Genomic DNA, 21,291 nt, shown 5'->3' with positions numbered 1-21,291 from the left:
GCCTCCTCTGATTATGCTATATTGTCTAGGCTGCTCTGCTTATCTTTGACAGGCTATCGGCATTTCTGTCTCAAAAATCAGATCAAGTCTACCAGACAGCCAGCAGCACCCACTCTGATTAGCATCGAGGGTGAGAGAGGTGGGTGGAGGAACGGCGGAGTCAGCGGGTGTCTTGATTGCTCTCTGTAGTCGTCACATTCTGCTCGCCGTGCTCCATTTTTAAGATGATTATTTTAGACGCGAGTGCCAGGTTGCATAGCTAATATAAGTCTCCTCAAGAGGAGAAATTAATATGGAACGCTTGTAACAGACGCCTGCACGTACTCCCACATACATATACATACCTGCACAATCATGTGGAGCGGGTAACATGGCGATACTTGTTCACACATAATCCGTGTCAGGATCATTCCCTGTGTGCCAGTGGTGGACATGGTGGGGTGTTAAGATAGTGGTGGAGATGACGCAAAGACTGGGGGAGATGTCTACAATCACTTCTCTAGGGACACTGGAGGGGGTTATGAGTGGAGATGAACGGAAAAGAAAAACAGGAAGTAAAACAGCGAGAGAGAGAGAGAGAGATGGAGAAATAGAGATTACACTAAGGATATGACACCCATGGCCCATGTAACAGCCTACAGGGTGTAGCAGTGGATGTGGGAGGGAGGTCCTGACTTTGATACACCACAGACAGCGGGTGTTGTGGGGCTGTGGAGCTCTACTCACAAAAACTGAGACTCATCTTTTTGGACAAGACTCAAATAGACAGAGACAAAAGGTTAAAGCAGCACAGAAGCAAAGACGGAACAAGCCTGGAGGTTTGATACAAGCACATGAGGGAAGTGGGGAGTTAAGTTAAGCTGTCTGGAGACTGCATATACGATGCCGTCCGTTGAGGCAACATTTCTAGAATCTGAATGTTGGTGCGTCAGCTGGATATTATTCGAATGCTGCGCCTCCATCTGCCCGTGCGCCACACCTGGTAGGTGGCAAAGATGGCGAGCGGCGATGAGAACAGGAGGAAGGATCGTGGGGATAGGCTTACCTGTTCGTGTCTCCACGCCAAAACCGTCTTGAGTGCAAAGTGTGAAAACTGCAATGAGCACAGGTGAGAGGGGAAAGGACAGATGTCAGGTAATTCAAGGTTTATGATTCTATTTATGTCTTATGTTGTGCAGCTTCGGGGCTGATCTCAGTCATGGTGTTGCATATTTAACTTTTGGTGCATGTCTAATTAAAAAAAAATGTAGTTTCATGGTTTAGAAAAGTTGTCTTTGTATTTCTCTATCACAGACTAGCAGCTCAATTTGAGGTGTAATTTAGAATAAATTGAATTCCACGCATCCAATCATCAACCTGACTATTTTCTGGCCAAGAGTTCATTTATGATACACGTGCCTGTTTGTAATTATATCACACTGTGGGAATACACCATTATCCGAGAAATCCAGATGTTACTTGACATCATTTTTAAGCCCCACCCCCCACCCTATATGCCAGATTGCACACTGCTTCTACAGCATGAGGGCACATCAATCCACAGGGCGGGAAAGTCTGGTCCAGTTTCTTTTCTCCTGACGTGTATTATCTAATGAGGGAACAAGATCTTGTGGAAACGTAGCCATAAGCAGGCCTTTGTGAATAATTCACGAGACTATTTTGCATTGGAAGGGGGGCGTCACAGCAAGAGATGCAGTTGAAGAAAACGAGAGAGAGAGATGGGAAGTCGAAAGTAATTGAACATGTTGGTCCGTTCTGAAGCCGTTCTCTAATTACCAGCGTATCTAGATCTTGTCAGAGTTCCCTCACTCGCTCTCCCACACCAAAGTGTTGATTGGCCCATTGAGTTTCATTCTGCCTGTCATGGCCGGCTGCAAGCCTGATGTGTTTACTGACACAAATTAGTGTGGGACTCCAGCAGCTCATTAAGGCAGAAGGGGGCAGAGTGAAATAGCAAAATGTTGGGTCCATGACACTATTCGCCCATGCAGGCAGGTGTGTGGAGAAACCCCTGAAGTTAAAGCTGGGATTTATTCCCATGGAGCTGCTATGAGGAAACGTGATGGTGGATAATTGGAGGCAGGAGTGGGAAAAGGCAGCCCAGAAGGTCCTTAATGCACAGAGCTATGGCTGCTGGTCTGTCAAAGCAGATTTTAAATTAGCTTCAGTGTCATGGAGAAAAAGTTGTTTATGATTTTCTTTGCAGTTGCTGGTAAATATTACTTGTTTAATTGGCTGATTAAGTTTCAGCCAGATGGCATTTTTATTTTCTGTCTATTCCTTCTGTTAATTGGGAGAGGTGTGCTGCAGAAGTTGATAGTATTTGTTTGGTTTCTCACAAAAATGTAGCTCCTTCACATGGGCTCGAAATTCACATTTAAAATGGAGCAACTGAAATGTCCAATATTGAACCCATCTGTCAGCTGCCTGTTTGAGTGAGCAAATTAGGGAAAAATAAATCCCCCTTTCACAGCATAGACTTTCAGGAACCGGTTCCCTGATCCGACTTTTCTTGAAAGTTTGACGACTCTTTGTCTTCTTCTTTGGTCAAACTCTGCAGTCACTCCCCTCTGCCAATCATCCAGAGGGCCTTTTTCTTCAGCAGCTTCTTCCTGGCACATTGTTCATCTCTGGTGTCATAGTTGTGCTAATTAAACACAGGGTGCACAATGATTACTGCTCGCTGCACTCCACATACATTAGCATCTGCAGAAGGCTCTTCAGTAATCTCCTTCTAACAGGAAGAAGTGCAATGAGGAAGTGTGCCTCACAAGCTGCTAATTAAACCCAACTATGCCGGCTTCCCTCCCTCCGCTGCCACACAAAAAACCCTCTAATCACGTCTAACTCGATTTGGAAGCAAGTAATTGATGCACACGTAAGGTTCATGATGCATGGAAGAGGAAAACACTATCAATTTAGATGTTAACAGCCAGGGCTTAGAAGATCACATGACGCCACAGTTAGTCTTCTAAATGCCTCTGAAATAGCATCTTTGATTTAGACCATAAACGGCATAACGATGATGATGATGACAGTGATGATGATGGCAGTGCCACAGTGTTGGCATTCATATGAGGCTCTGGCCTAACAAAGAGTCAGGCGAGCATTGTTGTGCACATAACTGTTTGCCGTGGTGCAGTCTTTATGTCGGTGTGAAAATCCCTTTGTTCTGCTGTTGGAACTGAACTGCTGCTGATTCCTCCATCGGCCTTGGCTCCGTGCTCCACGCCGAAAAAAACAGCAGCCATGGGGAACGGTGCCACCTCCGTCAGAGCTGTGGGCTTCAGCCTCCAATTCACAGCGAAGTGATGCCGCCTGAACTCTGACATGAACTCGCTCCGGTAAAATATTACCGTGCAAACAGCGATGACACATAAATGTGACTATATGTGACACGTCGCCATTCGAATAAGACATCTTCTACACACACTGTGCAGCAGCAGCGGCAGCGTGTCATGCAGCATGAAGACGTTATTCAAATGATAACATTCCCCAACCCTCCTCCCTACAAGTCCTCCCCTCCCCTCAGCCTGTAGTGGCTCTTATAATGAACCGCAGCGCTAACAGCTCTTGTGAATCTTAGCACTGTGGTTTGATTTGATTTCAGCTCTACAGAGAGACGGCAAATAGAAAGAGCTGCCAATGAAATCCAGCAGGTTTACCCAAGTCAAATGAAGCCTTTTAGGCTATGATTCACTGGCTAAAAAAAAAATAAAATAATAATTTTCCAAAAGGGTTCATCCTCCAGTTGATATCACGGCTCTCATTTACATAACTCTGGTGAGGAACATCTAGAGATATTTTAATTTTAATGAGATGTTCTGACTGCAGTACGCTAACTCGGAGACCAGCGCTGGGGATAGAGCAGTCTGGTTTTACTGATGCGTTGATATTCTTGGTGGTGATGGTTACTTTTTCTAATGTTGTGAAGAATAACTTCCTCGAACGGTGGAGTATTCTAGGACAAAAATCTGATTATGTGGCTGTTTGTTTTTTTCAGAGCTGGTGGTGAGGAAACTGTCTGCTTATGCAGTAGGATTTTCTTTATAGAAAGTCATCATACCTTGTGAAAATCTTTACCTTTTGCCAGATTGCACCCTGGAAACTAAAAAAAAGTTGTACTTTTTGAGCTGTATGTACACATTATAACCCTCATAATCAAAGTGAAAACAACATCTTAAAAATTCTGGACAATGTATTAAAAATTAATAAGTGAAATTCCTGGTTTGGTTTAGCAATCAGCCCCTTAGAGTATGCCATTATAAATTTGCTCAGGTGCAACCAATCAACTCTACAAATCAAACACCAGGCTACCTGCCCAACCTGACAATTGGTTGTGATTACTTCAGAATAAAAGCGGGTGGATTCCACTACTGGTAGAACATGGTACTGCAAAGAATTCATTTTTCTAACCCTGATATTCTAGTTTTGCATTTCTTAATATTTTTCAGAGCTGTTGCTTTTTTAATCTTTCATTTGATGCTGTGTGGGAAAATTAGTAAAAAAATCTGGAACATGTCTTTTCGATTTCAACTTGTACAACAAATAAAGTAACTATTTCAAATGGGTATGATGATTTTCTATAGGCACTGTATGTATATATATATATATATATATATATATACACACACTCATTTATTATTAAGAGTTTAACACTCAAGAACTGCTGTGAGTAACTTTGTGACTTTAAGTTTTTACTAAGACTTTCTGTTTAAGTCTTTACTGGCTTGGAACTGAACATATAGTAGCTTTAATAATTTTGAGTTTAATTTGACTTGGGCACAGATCATTTACTCTACATCACTACAGCTTGTGAGAAGCATTGCTATTGGTTGTGGGTGTGGTTGGCGATCATAGAGTTGCTCCTGAGTTATTATGCATTGACATTTAACGGCAGCCTCACTTTCACACAGTTTTCCTGATGGTTTTAAGTAGCCAGTCGGCAACATTTTTTTGAGCTTTAATGACCACTTCGGGCAAAAATAAATTCATCCAGGTTCCTGCACGGGCTCACTCACACTGATGTTATAATTGTTCATACAGAATTTCTATTAAGATTTCTGACATGTTCACGGCTTTCTTATCACCCTGAGTAACCTTTGCTTGGAGTTACAGTTCCTAGGTAAACACTTCCCTGGCTGGAGGCGGAGGTCTGAGCCAATCGACTCATTTGTTCTGTTTGAAAGTGATTGCTGCCGAGTGGAGGCAGCTTTAATTTGATTGATGTGTGGTTCACCAAGCAGTAGATTTGGTTGTAATTACTCTTTGTGCTCACCATGATAAGGAAATTAATCAAGCCATTATGTTTTCTCCCATTTTATCATCAGGACACAATAATTGAATAAACCAACCTCACTTGTCTTCAAAGTCACTCCTGCTCGCAGCACACTCACTCCGTTGGAAGGGTAGAGGGCTCGCTATTGCTGATTGGTTGATAGCGAGGTGAGGATGTTGAATTTATTTCATATTCAAAGACGCCGTTGTCACTCTGATTGGAATAATCAGGCCCAGTTGTTCTACAAATTTAATCACAAAGCCACATTTTCAACCACACATAGAGTGTGCAACCAAGTCATCCACTTTGCTTTAAAACAAATAGCAGTTACCTCATTGACAGTGGAGGAAGACTAAAAGTACCATAACAGAAAAATATTATATATATTAATATATCTATTAATATATCTTCTTTTTTTTTAAAATATTGAATAATTTCGCTTCATTTGGCCTCTAGTAATCATATAAATGAGACTATCTGAGAAGTTTAGAGGGAAAATGTGTCTTTGATGAAACTGCTAGCAACTTATGGACATCCAATATGTGCCCCAACTGCTTTTTTTATAAGAGGTTATAAACCAAAAATGTTGGGAGGTACTGGTTAAATGATGAATAACATATTCGTCAAGCTCATGTGTTTTTATGGAGAATCCTAATAACTATAGCTATAAAACAAATGGAGCAAAAAGTACAAAATTTCACTTTGTGGGCAGCTGTGGCTTAGGAGGTAGAGTGGGTCCTCCACTGACCTAAAAGTTGGTGGTTCAATCCCTGGCTCGAGGATCCCAAATTGCCCCTGATGGCTGTTCCATCAGTGTATGTGTGTGAATGGGTGAATGTGGCATGTATTGTAAAGCGTTTTGAGTGGTCGATAAGACTAGAAAAGCGCTATATATACTGTATATATTCAGTCCATTTGCCATTTACCCTATATTTAGTGTAGCAGAAGGATAAAGTAGCATAAAATGTAAACACTAAAGTAAGTAAGTATTTCCATTTCATCAAAACTGTACTTAGGTATCACTCTTTGTTGATGCAGTTCATCAAGCTCTGTGTGACAACTGTTGAAAGTTGTTCTTGGATTCATTATAGATAAATCATGAACCTTGAAATTAAAATAGAAAAACAGAAGACTCACTTCCATCATTAAATAATCACAGCCTAATGTGCCATCAAAGCTTTATGCTGAAGTTGGATGTCAGATTTGAAGCAAACCAGCAAAGACGGAAAATTGCCTGAAGCCACTGATACCTTCTAACTGAAGCTGAACAGCCATTAAATCTTTGATGTTCACTTCTATCATTCTGCCCTCCCATCATACATTGTGCGGAAGACGAGGTGCCCAATTTAGGGCTGATCTCAGCCACCCAAAAGGATTTGCATCCATCCTTGCAATTTATTCTGGCAGGAAGATTGTCACCAAAAATCTATTACCCATCTGTGCACGTGGGAGAAAAATCACCTCCGCTGCGAAGGGAATACATGAAGTGATTTTCTTACCCATAAGAAAAGAAACAGCACTTTAACAAGACCTGTACCAGGGGACATGACAACCCCCAGATCGCTCTCCACAAGAGCAGCAAAGCAAACTGGATTAATTTCATGCCAACATCGTGTTCAAGAGTCTGATATCTTAGATTATACTTTACTAAAAATGCCAGCTCATTCAGAAGCTCATTTAAATTTAAGTACTTCCTAAGTTTCCAAATGTCATTTCATGAATCTGAAGCTTTTAGTTCAGAGACCTAAAGACATTTTCCTCAAGTTTTGAAGGCAGCGCTGGTGATCAAGTGGTTTGGATCTTTTTGGTCATGTGCCTGATTGACTGCAGCTGTTTGATTGCAAGCCTGTGTGTTTGTGATTGCTTCAAAATCTCTTAAAATTTAATCAATAACACTTCACCTTAAAGTAACCCTTTGCATAGAAAAGTTTGAACAGGTTTTGAGTGCCTGAAGAGACAGCCTTGTGAGGGATGTGTTTGATTCTCTTCGTGTGGGTTTAATTTCTTGCTTGTGTCCTTTGGGGTGGTGATAAAGTTGTTCTTGACTCGAGCCCCAAACTTGGATAAACACTCTTGGTGTAAATTAAAGCAAAGTGGCTTGGGACCACCTTGTTTGGGTTTTAATTGTAGTAGTAGATCATCTCTTTCCCTGGTAATTATCTCAACTATCATCACTCCTATAATAACGACAATCAATTGTCCCCGGTCGCTCTGACAGGGATAATGAAATGTTTATTAGCCTCCCTGAACCTCACGAGTGGCTGGGGAACTCTTAAATCATCTGCAGAAATGGGAAGAGAAAAAAAAAGAAAAAAAAAAGCATCCCCGGCTCTGCACACTTTACTGTCACTTACACAAATTTCTCCTGATTCCTGAGAGGATGAAGGTCATGCAAGTCCTTCCTCAGTGTCCATTATCAGCTCTGATAGGCTTGACGTGTTTACAAGCTTGTATCTTAGAACAGAGCTACTTAAGTACTAATTTGGACAATTTGGCAACCCTCCACTTTGAATAATCAGGATGTTTGGCTTGTTAGACTCAGGGCCACTGCACTGTAAAGACTAATGGCACTGAAGAAATCCTTTTTCCAATATACTACTGTGGAAGTAAAGTTTCTTTTTAAGAGTTCTGCAGTTAACGTCAGCCGTTATTAAATGATTACTAGCATGAAAGAAGCCAAACTTTGATCTGTATTTTCAACATGACTACTTCACTGGGTTTTAAAATCATATGTGCTTTACAAATCTGGGAAAAAAAATATTGACTAGTACATTTTCTTTGACTTTAAATTCTCCATCCCCTTGTTAGGACTTCTCAAAGTGACGTACCATCCATCGATTCCCCCCGATGTTGTTTTCCTGTTGTTGCTGCAGGGTTAGCTGTATTGATCCTCCCATGTATATCCTCTAGCTCGTTTGCCACAGTTTGTTATTCACTTGCTCTATTAGGCATGAGTGTTCTTGGCACTCAGCAGGACACAGCACCTGTGAGGATGGCATGGCAACCCGAATGAGGAAGGGTCAGCAGATACGGATTTTCAGAGGCTGGAACCTTTCTCTGGATTTTTATGGTGAAGTCGTTGAAAATCAAAAGAAATTATGTTGCATATTTTGTCTTTAAGAGACAAGAGATAAGAATTTTGTTCTTAGCACAACATTATGATTAGAATCAAAATCTGTCCACTGAAACCAGGACTAATGAAAATATGTAGCATTAGGAGATCACAAGATGATTAATGGGGTTAGAAAGACAAAAATATATCTGTTACACAAAATCATGTAAATTCTTTTAATTACCTTTTCTATTTTGTTCCTTTCTTGTGAAATACTGGATAGTTTTACCCCTCAGACGTCTAAAGATCCTTCAGAGGAAACCATCTGAGAAGGAAAACTCATTGGTTGAACAGATAATAAGTTAAGTCCACACTCAGGCCATTGACTATGATGTTGGGTCACAAGTACATGTTGCTTGATTTCAAAGGACATTTTTGGATTATTAACTTTCATGCTGCAACTTCGATAAGATGATCAATACCACTCTCACATCTGTACGGTAAATACAAGGCGACAACCAGTGAGGTTAACATAGCTTAGCTTAGCTTATCTTATCTTAGCATAGCACGACTGGAAACGGGGGAACAGCTGGCCTGGCTCAGCACCTCTAGAGTTCACTAATCGAAACCCTATATCTTGTTTGTGTAGTCTGTACAAAAAAAGCCATGTTGTAGTGTTCTGGAGGGTTATGTTAGGACAACAACACTTCAGGAATTTACTGTGCTAAGCTAGGTTAACAGGCTGCTGGCAGTAGCTTCATATTTAGCATGGAGACATGAGTGTGGTGTTGATCTTCTCATCTGACTCTTAAGAAAAGAAGGCAAATTGGCATATTTCCCAAAAAGTTGACGTATTCATTTAAGGGATACCAGGCCACAAAGGATGGGTAGTACTGATCCATTTATTCACGAGACACAATACCACCTTTAAATTGATAATTTATTTTCACAAATTTGAATTGTGAGTATGTGGATAATCACGGTTTACACAGTGCACACATGCAAATTAAAGTAAATGAATTAAACTAAATGGACCCAAGAAGGAAAGGTTATGGGAGTACACTTTAGCACACAGCCGAGAGGGAGTGCATTTGTCTGTTTGTGCTTCCAGGAACAGATGAGATCACAGAATAGAAAATGCACAAATGCCCCTCGAGTGTCTCTTAACTGTAAAATCTTGTACGGTCTCATTCTGTCACAGTGGGGACTATATAGCCTATAGACACGAGGCTTAGACGGAAAATGGTGCAATTGAATGCCGTGTGTTTTGTTGTGTCCCTGAAGATCGTGATTGCAGATGATGCAGATGAAAACATAAAAAGCTGAATGTGAAATGGGGCAGCTGAGAATGCAATCTGTGTTAATCGCCGGTTTGATTTTGACACCTTTTTAATGCAAACACCAGAGCTGTGCAGCACTGTTTCGCTGGTTAGTTTAATGGCTGCCTGCATGCTTCTTGCACACCTGTACAGTGTCAGCTGATGTTGTGAGTCTGAGCCTTCCGACAGCGAGCCGGTGTTGTGTAAGGCAGCTGGCAGATTACCGAGCAGCTCCTGGCAGATATTGTAACCGTTTATCTCAATTTTACGTCGTAAATGGGGCGTGGACAATGAAACTGTACACAAACTATGATTATCCTCCTGTGGCTCGGGCCGTCACTGTTGTTTTATGAATATCTCAGTACAGAGCTGGAGGTCCAACGGACATGCAGCTGGTTAGATGACAAGGCTTGACATGTTTTGCTTTCTTCTTCTCTTTTATCCTCTTGTTTTGGACCAAAAAGACTTGTTGATAATGTGACACATCTGCAGTCCTTCTACACATGTATAAACCAAACCCTGTTCATTTCAAAGTAATTCAGGGCTGCAACTAACAATTATTTTCGTTATTTGTTCACCTGGCAATTTCTTTCTCAATTAATTGATTCATTGTTATCAACAAAAGCAAAATGGCAGAAAAATGCCAGAGGTAAAGTTTTCAAATTGCTTGTTTTGTGTGACCAACAGACCAAAATCCAAAGATATTCAGTATCAGTATGTCATAGGAGAAAAAAAAACATCAACTGAGAAGCTGAAAATAAAGAATGTTTGGCATTCATGCTTGATAAATGCCTTAAATTAGTCATCGGCCCTTTTCAAGTAGATGCTGATTAATTTTCTACCATCGACTAATCAATTAAGCTCTTATCTGCTTTTTTTTTTAAGTCAATCTATTAAGGTAAAGTTGAAATTGAATGAATCTGCCTGTCAGTGAAAACTATGCAGACTTAACAAAGCTGCTAAACGTTCATCGTTGTATTTAATTTAGAATCTAAAGCATTAACAACAACAACAACAATAAAAGCAACTGAAACATTTGGTTGCTGAGGAAGGATTATGTCTTGGCTAAACACACAAAAAGTCAACAGTAGGTGCGTTTCCATTAACCTGCTTAAAGCACAATTTGAAATTGCAAACTTACATAATGAATAGATAAATAAATAAGGAATAACGGAATAATAGAAACACATGACACTCACATTAGGTGTTTTTTATAGACTATTCAACAATGCAATATGTTATGCATTGAAGTCGTGGCACCTGTCGTATCAGGCCCCAGGGAGCTAGTTCCAACCGAGATACAGACTGCTGGAAATCTGTTGTCACGTTCAATTGGAACAATATCACAAGAGGAGAAAAACCAGCTTTGTTCACATAACGTCACTCAATGGAAACACAAGCCTTTCACACTTGTGTTTTGTCAACTTTTCCTCAAAAAAATGCTTCTATTTTGTGCAAAACTGCAATGGAAACCTGGCTAAAGACTTAAAGCACAACATGGGCTGCACCCATAAACCCAACCTATCAACCAGAATATTTAACCTGGTACATCTGCTGATATTCTATGTTTTAGTTTTTGTCAACAAATTGTATAAAAAAAAAAACCCACAATTTGTTAGTCCATGTGTTTCCCCAGCCTTTCTGTGGCTCTTCGTGGCACCTACTGGTTCCTACTGAATATGTAAAAAATTAAAAACAGGTCACAAATATTTACTTTTATTTCTATGAAAAGGAAAAATCTTTTTTCTTTTTTTTTAATAAACAGCTGGGCACTATTATTTTTAGGAATCATTATCAATACAGAAGTAAATAGTAAATTTGTGGAGACTATTTTAGCGGCGGATAATATATTTGGGACTGACTCATAATAAACTACAGTGACCTTTTTCACAGTAACGAAGGAACATGTCATCCAGTGTGGCTCATTGTGTTTTTAATAGTTTGTGGACAACAATGGAGCACTATGGCACCGAGGAATAATCCCTATCACAGAAAATACACACATTACTTGTTAGTAGGACCATTTCATGGTTGGTGTTAGGTCATTTGTGAGTGTTTTAAGTAGCCTCGTGTGAGAGCGTCAGAATTTCTGTTAATTTAGTTAATCCAGGCAGCAATATGAAAGTATTACATCATGCATAGCATCTATCTCTCCATCAAATGTATAAAAGCAGAGATGAAAATCACATCCTCACCCTCTTTAAGACAGCACTGTCTCCCTGTTTGCAGTGTGTGTTTTTTTTTTTTTTTTTTTGTGCACCATCTGTCAGTAGATGTTACCCGTCCACGTGAGGGTGAACGGCCGCGGCGTATGACGGAGCGGAGGAGCCCCCGCGTTGCCAGGAGTGAGACGCTCCCTCTGTGACAAAGACAGAAACAAGAGCTCGTCACAGCGTGGTCACTTCTCTCAGCCTCCAGTGACAGCATTACTCACCAGCAGGAAGGGAGCCGCTGCTCACGCATACATGCACCGCTCGTGTATTTCTGTCTCCGTCCTCATTTGTTTGTTGTCCCTTTGATTAATAGTTGTTTTTATCCATTTAAAGCACTTTGTGATTTCGCGTCTGTTACTGTATGGCACACATGATGAGAGGGAGGTCAAGATGGATGCCTCCTGTATCTGCAGCGTTGCTTTACACACACAATGGTTTCAATCAGTGGCATAGGGATTGTAATTGAGCTGATCCCGGCCTGTGACTTCATTTTACCTGTTTTATAGTAAACAAATCCAGTCAGGATTTCAGAGGATTACTGTCCACATAATTTTTCATCATCAAGTACTCTCACTTAATCCGCTCGGTATTTGCATTCATTTAAACCTTTTTTTTTTGGCAGTTTGAATTGTCCCTTTAAATATCTACAACTGCTGCGTGGTTATGAATTACAACTACAGAAGGATTGTCCATGCTTGAGAGTGTCTGTATGTGTATATGTGTGTGTGTGTGTGTGTGTGTGTGTGTGTGTGTGTGTGTGTGTGTGTGTGTGTGAGAGAGAGAGACAGAGAGAGAGAGAGAGCGAGGAGTGCTATTTGACAGATACAAACAACCCACGATAAATCCAGGTGGTTATAGCCGGGAAAGTTTCGGCAAGAAATTGCAGGACCAGATCAAGGGAATGTGCATCCGTGATAGCGAAATCGATTTCATTTAGAACTCATCAACGGCGGGTCTGAGAGTGACAGCAAATAACAAAGAAGCAGAGAAGGGGGCCAGTAAAGAGAGCTGTGGGCCACTTTCCACTCTGGCTTTTTTTTTTCTTTTTTTTTTTTTTTTTTTTTTCTCAGGGACACAGAGCGGAGCGTCCAACAGTGCAAATGTTTCAGCCCTTTGTTCTCCTGTGTCGAGTAAATTGTATATATTGTTCAGGTCTTCGCAGGAAGTGAGGCACTTGTGTTACCATTGGCTGCAACATCAATATCTTTTGTCACGGTAAATGTGTTCAGCAGCCAAAGACCTCTGCGTTCAATTAAGGTTAGATAAATTACCACTAGAGCGTGGGGTGGTTCAGTGGTGAACTGGAATAAGGCTTTACTTCCTCTTCTGGTTTCTTACAGTACAGTGTCTTTCATATGATGAGCTGAAAAGCCTGTTGTATAACTGTGAGTCAGCTGAGATTTCTCCTCTTTCCTTGTGTTAATTGGATTTCTCATGATACATCACAGCAGCAACAAATGAAAACATAAGAGTTTGCTGTTTGTAGGTGGCTACGTACAGAGTGAATGACATCAAATCAAATCACATCAGGTCTTTCAGGATGTGTTAATAGTTTGTATTTCTTTTATTTCATATATATGTGCCTGAGATACCCATAAAAAAAATAACATTCAAATTTACTTGCATTATCGGTTAATACAGTACAAGAGGAGGCAGGGGAGACAGAGGAAGTTCATTTGCTGAAAGCAGGCTGTAGCGTTGCAGCAATATGCAGCGCTCAGTGAAACAGCACCAAAATCTTTTATTGTAGCTGCACCAGACTATAAAATACAATATGTTTCTCTTTTGAGATAGTTACTGTTGCAGTATTAGAGGTATAAATTATTATTTTTGAACACTTTAAAGACCTCTGGTCCATGTTGGCAGAAGTTTAAAGGAGCTTTTTGTAAGTTTTGCTATTGCTACACAGCTAATGTTAGCATTAACAGCTGCTCCAGTGGTGGAAAGCAACACCAATGTTAACTCTTGTCTCCATCACATCTTTTCTTCTGCTGAAGTTAACACGCTAACGAGTTAGCCCCGGCCCCAGTCTCGTCACTCTCTGATAGCGACTCACTGTAGCCTCCAACCTGCCCTGAAGACGTAGCAAGAAACTACGTCGGGCTGCAGAGAAAACTTAAAATAGCCCCTTAAACACACTTTTTTGAGATGGAAAACAGCAGGGGAGAAAACAATCTCACCTCATTATGTAGCTGTTCTCATCAGAATATTCAGTTTACAGTGATGTGCAACAAAGAAAAACAGAAAAGCATCACAATCAAGAATCAAAAAAAAAAGGATGTTTTGAAGTTTTAATAGTTAGTTTGATAAATGATTTAAACCGTTATCAGTTTTCAAAATTGATATTAATTAATAATCAAGTCTTGAAATAATTCAGCTTTAATGATCAAATTCAAGGATCAATGCGATCAGAGTTAAGGCTTTATGCTATTTTACTTTCACAAAGCAGACTTTCATTTTCATCTCCAACAACACTGGGAGACCTTCAGACAAATCACCAGGATATTCAAAGGTTCCTCTCCCATCAGCCTCCTTGATCAGACTAATTATCCTTCCGGTGGCTGTCTTTATCTCCCCTATCACCTTTCAAACACTCGGTCATGTTGGAGGACCCAGTCTGCCGTTTTACATTATTAGTTCCTTGCTGGGGGGCTCACCCTCTTATGCAGAGAAGCAGAGGAAAATGAAGATGAGGAAGATAGAAAGCGACGGCTCCTGCCTGCTCGTCGCTGGGGGAAGAGGAGGAGGAGGAGGATGAGGAGGCGGCGGCGGCGGCGGTGGCGGCGGCGGCATTGACGGCCTAATCTCTGGCTCTGATTATCTTCTCATTACAATCAGACAGGAGCCACTCGAAGAAGAGGAGAATGTGTAATTACGCTCAAATCTCCCATGACTAAAACAGAGGATAATAAGCAGGGCTAGAACTGTGTGCTCACATCTAATCATTCAGTCTATTTAGTCATTCGTTCTGCAGCCGCATTTGACTATGATGCAGATTTTTGGGCGGTTCGGGTGGAAGCAGTCGAATTAGTAAACACCTGACTTATAGTAGCATTATTTGGAAGCCAATGCCAATATTAAAACTGCAGACAATAAGTTTAAGAGGCTGAGTATGAGACATGTAGTTTTTATGCCTGTGTATATATGTTGATAATAAAAAATCTATAAACTCTGGTTTATCAGAAATAGAAAAAGAAAATTCAAGGAGAACTTCTCTCATACCGATGCATCTCCCATTGGCCGCATCTGCCCAACGCGAGATAGAAAACGCCATTTCCCAAAATGTCAGGGCAACTGAAGCATGTAAATAACTACATTTCAATTGACACCTCGATTTGAATGGTAAATGGCTGACCTCCAATTTTCCCAGAGAGTGGCTGGCAGGGAGAAATGGAGGGGAATAAAACACATATCCAGTAGACCAGAGGGAATAAGACTAACCAAGCATGTTAAATCCCACCCCCGACCCCCCCCCCCCCTTCCTCAGTATTGTATGATGGATGCGCTAACTGTGCGGACAAGTAGAAAAATCACTGGGAAAAGTTCTCATGAAAAGGCTCAAGAGCAAAAACTAAAAACTAAATCCTTCTTCTTTCTTTCCTCACAGCTCAGAAACAACAACCTGCCAGCCGCTTAAGACTGATGAGAGGAAAGCGGCGGACACCAGGGTGGACGCCGCCGACAGAAATGGCTGCATCAAAGGAAAAGGACGCAAACACCACAGTCATCGCAGGGTCAGGAGGTGAGTTCGTTTTTATGCTTCCACGAAGCAACACTTGAAAGCCATCAAGGAGCTTTTTTTTTTCTGAGCTCTGTAAAAGAAAGTCAAGAAATCAGTACCCTTTAAAATATCCCTTTTTTTTTGTGCAAGGTTGTAGATCAGAGAGATGATGAATGGTTTCAGTTTTTATTTGCTTTTGGAGGTGCTTTTGTAGATTACAGTGCTGGTGATAAAGTCTTTTAACAGTATGCCTAGACTCCACTGGGGTTTGTGAGAAAACGGAGCTAATCTCTATATTCTGGTGTGGGGAATGTAAATATTCTTATCAGGTCAGGCTCAGCAGAGAAATACAAAGATGTTGTGAGGAATCCTACACTTTGTCATTCAGATCCTCTCTTTCACCAACAGCTTGAACCAGAAGCCTCCTTCGCACACCGAGAATAGTTTTCGGTCTTCCTATGATTCTGAGGTGGGAAAGAAAGAGAGAGAGAGAGAGACAGGCAGAGATTTCTTTTAAAGAAACTTCTTAATTAATCTGACACCTTCAAAGCCTTTGCAGTTATGCAGCATGGAAGCAGCCAGCGATATGTAAAACACGACCGAAGCCGCATTTGAAGTGTTAAGAGATGATCATAAACATGAATCGCTTCTTTTTGGATGAACTTTACCCGGCGGCTGCTTGTCCTTTTTGTTTTTGAATTTAACAGCGAGCACTGAGAGCGCACGGGCACGCGGGCGTCTGATAATCATTTTTCTGGTTTGTGCGTGCAAGAAGAGACGCCAGGTAGAAAAAAGGAGGCATGGTGAAAAAGATTTACAGTGTTTGTTATCCCTGAAACTGAGAGCTGAGCTTTTTCTGTGAGCAGCTTCAAATAGGTAGCGAGACTTGGTGCTGAGGAATCACAGGGGATGTTGTCAGTGAAGTGGACACAGCACATTCATATTTAATGGCAGGATTGACGACATGTCTATTTATAAAAATGAGTTACTAGTTTAGTTTTCGCTGAACTCTTTAAATATGCTGTCTTCTTTCTCTGCCTCTTTTCCTCAGAGCTTAATATGTTTCTTTAAAGTGCATTCATTTCGTCTGAAGTTACAAGGCGACGTTACTGTGCATCAACTGTAATACGCTGTGGCAAACTCACTTTTATTCTCTGCAGCCCTTCTCTGTGATTGAGACTCAAACCGGGAACACACTGCCATTGTGTGTGCGTGACTGCTGTGTCGCTGTTACTGGCTGCTGTTACTGATTTCTGATTTCTCTTCATTGTAAATTTATTTCTGATTTATTTTTGACAGAAAATGTCACTAAACTGTCACTGTCTCCACATGCAGCTGCTAAAAAGGTTAAAAAAAAAATACAGTATATAAAATTAATATTTCTTCAAGTCTGTGTCATATTCAGATCCAGCTTAGAAACTGAAACTATACTGACAGGTGTCATGTTGCTGGTATGATGTCATTATGACTGTCAACTTGTCAATTTTTGCTGAGAATCGTTTGCGTCACACATGAAAAATAGGTGAAGCGCAGAATCTTGAAATCACGCAGGCAGTGTGGTTGCGGAAAACCAAGATGTTCCACAGCCGCCACACATATATTTTCCTGGACTAAATCATACTGCACCTTTATTACTAAGTCCTCATTCAGATTGAAAACAGTGTGGCAGTGTTGCTTCGAGAAGATGAAATACGATCCAGGAAATCCAGTTTGCATCGATGATTTTGAAGGTTTATCAGACATCAGAACTCTGCACATCAAATAAAACAAGTGAGGATTTACACCATTCACTGTGTCAGGGAGATTGTTTGCATGCAACAGACACCACCAGGCGCCTGTTTATCATCACCTCATACCACAAGGTCGGCAGAGGAGGACACAAGCCTGAGGAGAGAGAACAGCCACATCCAACCTTGACAGAACCGCTGAGGCTACAAAGGTGCATCACACACCTCCCAGCAGCCACCGTTCGCTGCTTTTCAAACAAACGCATCAAATACAAGCAAGAAAAGAAGAAATGCAAGAAAAAAATAAACATTTTTATTCCTTTTCATTTAGTAAAAGTGTCTAATGAGGTAGATCCATTTCACAATTCTTCAGTCCTCAGTCACAAAGCGCTCCAAGTTGCTGCCTGAGAGAAAATCTCCTCTGTTGAGAAATTTGTTTTTCGGATTGTTATCTTGCTAATTGGGCAGCAGCTGCCCAATTTAGCAGAGCAGCCTATGTTAATTATAACATGAAACCACAACACACTGACAGTGGCTCCCCTCTAGAAAGAGTATGTTAGCCACAGTGAGTGACTTTTAGAAGGTAGGTGTTAACAAACCTATTTAATTACCTGAAAAGCCCCTGCCTGAAGCCAGCGAAAAACATAGTGCAGTGAATACAAAACAAGTCATATATCTTTTATGTGATGACATATCTTGGATGTAGTTACATGTATACATTGTATGGTATTCATGCATGATTGCGGCACAGAAAAAAACAGCAACACGCTTTTCAGGAAAATAGGCTGCGTTCAGCACGGAGCATATTCTCATCAGATGTCCCCAAATCCCTTTTTTCATACGCCATTGTTCTGCACAATCACCATTCCCAGTGTAGCTGGCAATTGACTGCTCTCTCATTCTCCCTTTCATTCTCTGCACCTCATCAAAAGAAACTGTTTCTGCTGGCAAGAAAAAAAAATGCACATGCTCGCCTTGTGCTCTTTTTCTACAAGGCCAGAATGGTAGAGGTGTTAATGAGTGACAAAGCGTTCTCATTACCAGGAGAGGGTACTTGGGCTTGGTCTGTCTAATCAGCCCTAATGCATTTCAGTTCCTAATGCTCCCGAACTGCCGACTACACCAAGCAGGGCCATTTGTTATAGCAAGACATTCTCCGGCATCCAGAGAAACAGGCACGTCCAGAGCTTCCAGAGCTCTGCGGTCGCGTTATATCAAGGAGGAGTACGGTTCATCTCTGTCTGGATCAGTTTGTGATCACACTCACCTGTGTGCATGACCTACTGTTTGTGTGACACGGAGGTACATTTCCGGGGATTTGACGTATAAATAGCAAAACCTCTTGTGAGCATGAAAATGGTTAAAAATGTGTCTTATACGTCTGCTGACGCATTAATGCCCAAAGCTCAGCTAAACCTCATTCTGTGCTATGAAAATATTACTTGGATAATGATAGTGTTATTCAGAAAATGAGTTAATATTTAATGCCTAGTGAAACCATGCAGCGCACAAGATCTGTTCGAGTATATTCCGGTTTAAGTTTTTTATATTATTTCAAATTTTATCTCTATGGACACTGCTGATTTACCCATTTTTGTCATTAATATGGAGAAAAATGAAATTTTAAAGGACCGCATTTCAAAGCGCTTTTGTCGCAGCCTCACGTCACGTCTTGTTGACTCTCCTGAGGGTGTGACTGTGAATCCCAGCAGCTGGTTAAAGTTGTATTGTAGAGAATTGGAAACTCATTGATTACAATCATTTGCTTTTCCCTACATGTTATTTGAAGTTCTTTTTAAACAGTTCGGTGGCGGAGTAGAAATTTTTTTGTTTTATGAGGGAATCAACACGAGCACAACTGGACGGAAATTTGCATAAATTCCTTCGACATCTGTGAGTCAGCAGCAGGTGTTTTTTGGATATTTAGTTTTCAATGAAAGGCATCTTTTCTCATCTCAAGTGTTTACAATTGCTCTTCTAAATAGCTGTTTCCCCTGTTTGAGACATAAATGAGGTTCGGAAAGTCATCTCAATGTACGAAAGCCAGAATAAATGAAGCCGGGGCGTTGTGTGGCGTAGTTGCTAAGCAGGTGCCCCATGTGTCGAGGCTACAGTCCTCGCTGCAGTTGGCCCCGGCTCGAGTCCCGCATCGGACGGCCTTTGCTGCATGTCATTCCCCCTCTCTCTGCCTCCCCATTTCCTGTCTCTCTCTACTATCCTGTCCAATAAAGGCACAAAAAGCCCCAAAAAATATACTTAAAAAAAAAAAAAAAAAATGAAGCCAACACGGAAGTGCTAAACACTGCAGTTCTTCAAATGGCCACTTGAGGTTGGCTCCAAAAGTGAGTCATTCCTCATAGACTCCCACGTTAAAATGTCCAACTTGGGGTGAATTCTTATATATTTCACCCGTTTAGATTTTTTTTACAGGTTACAGATATGTATAATCGAGGGCATGGCTGGGTAGGTGAGTGTATGCTGAGTTAGGCAAAGGCACTGCCAAGATGGCGACAGCGAAGCAGCCCACTCGCTTTAAAACTGCTCTTCAGAAACCTGTGGGTGACGTCACAGAGGCGACGTCCATCTTTATATAGAGTCTATGCTATCAACCTGTTGCCATTCCAACTGAATTAGGGTTCATCTGTCAGTTGCATCAGTCAGGAAAAAGACGTCGAAAATATCTGTCCCAGCACCCAGTGTGATGTCTCCATGTTGCAACTGTCCAAAACACAAAAACATGCGTGTGGAGAGACTGAGGTATGAACTGTCTGGCAATCTGTGGAACCTGGTGCTACAGCATATGAAGGACCAATAGATCTACCCCCTCTGTATGACATACCCTTGTGTCTTTCTCAATGTTAAAATACTACTGGGAACGCAGCTCTAACTTTATTTCATTTCTTTATTTATTTAGTGTCTTCATTTTTTTCCAGGCGAGAGGGTGTGAGGGTGTTTTGTCATTATCATACTATTTATTAATTTACTTTCCTTGTAAGCACTGTACCTGTCCATTTTATTCTAGTATGTTTTGTCTCTTTTAAATTATGTAAGACCACACTGAATAAAATATTCAAAACACAAAAACATTAAATTTACAGTTGTATAAAAAAGAGAGAAGCAGCGAAGTTGGAGCTAGCGAATGTTGGTGGTTATGCTTGAAAAAATGACCTAAATGATGAATTAATTATCAAAGCAGTTTCTGATTAATTTTCGATTAATCATTTCAGCTATATACTAGAGAAAAAGCTCCTAAATCAGCACAACACAAAGCATTGAAGTCATTTCCTCAAAAGGAAGCTGCTAGAAATAAAAGATGTTTCTGCCATATTTCCCTCTGGGCTTTAGATGAAGTCTGGTACTTGTGGAAGCGGGTTGCGAAGACTCAAAGCTCAGTTGTTTCTCCCTTGATCGCCCTGATGGGGGATCAAGTAAAAGAATCTGAGAGGTTTTTGGTTTGACAGCAGATTAGAGCTCGCGATGACACTGACATGGTAAATAGTTTGCTTGACATCTCACAAACGACGCGTTGCTCTCGCCGTTGTGATAAACTCAGAGATAGCTGCCTGCAGCCGACGTAAAGGCAGCCTCTGTGATGACTGTGAATGACATGTGAGTGGACGGACACATCATTCACATCATCAGCTTCGTTTGTTGATTCTCCATGCCAGCTCGCTCCACCCTGCCATTAATGATGCAAACACTCCATCACTCCCACATGATATTCACATCAGCTCTGATTTAACCTACACCAGGCGGCCAGTTTTCCCAATAAAGCTTTATTTTCCACCCTCATTATTAAAGCCAAGGTGCTGCCGCTCGAGTGCATCGCGGTCAAAAGCATCTTCCTGCAAATCTCTTCTTTACCCTGTATCGCCCTCCGCACTCGCTCGCTCCTTCCTGCCTTTGCTTCTTATGAATTTCAGTCAGCCTGTACTTGAAAGGCCCCATTCAATGAGCCCGTGGCGCTTGAAAGGCCTTCAT

At 41.1% G+C, this 21,291-nt stretch overlaps 1 protein-coding gene across 2 annotated transcripts in view; it reads left to right on the top strand.

Annotated features, from left to right (window-relative positions):
- srrm4 (serine/arginine repetitive matrix 4) overlaps positions 1–21,291 on the top strand; it is a 63,683-nt gene that overhangs the window by 25,575 nt on the left and 16,817 nt on the right. Inside the window, exons 1-2 of one of the 2 annotated variants that reach the window (XM_056375677.1) lie at positions 305–1,108; positions 15,470–15,604. In XM_056375677.1, the coding sequence (XP_056231652.1) occupies positions 996–1,108; positions 15,470–15,604 (248 nt within the window). In that variant the 5' untranslated portion in view covers positions 305–995. Of the gene's footprint in view, positions 1–304; positions 1,109–15,469; positions 15,605–21,291 lie in introns of those variants that run through there. The other variant, XM_056375675.1, reaches the window with a different exon arrangement.

This window comes from Seriola aureovittata, chromosome 5 (assembly GCF_021018895.1).
Source record: "Seriola aureovittata isolate HTS-2021-v1 ecotype China chromosome 5, ASM2101889v1, whole genome shotgun sequence".
Lineage (NCBI taxonomy): Eukaryota > Metazoa > Chordata > Actinopteri > Carangiformes > Carangidae > Seriola > Seriola aureovittata.
This window is presented reverse-complemented; position numbering and strand designations above follow the sequence as displayed.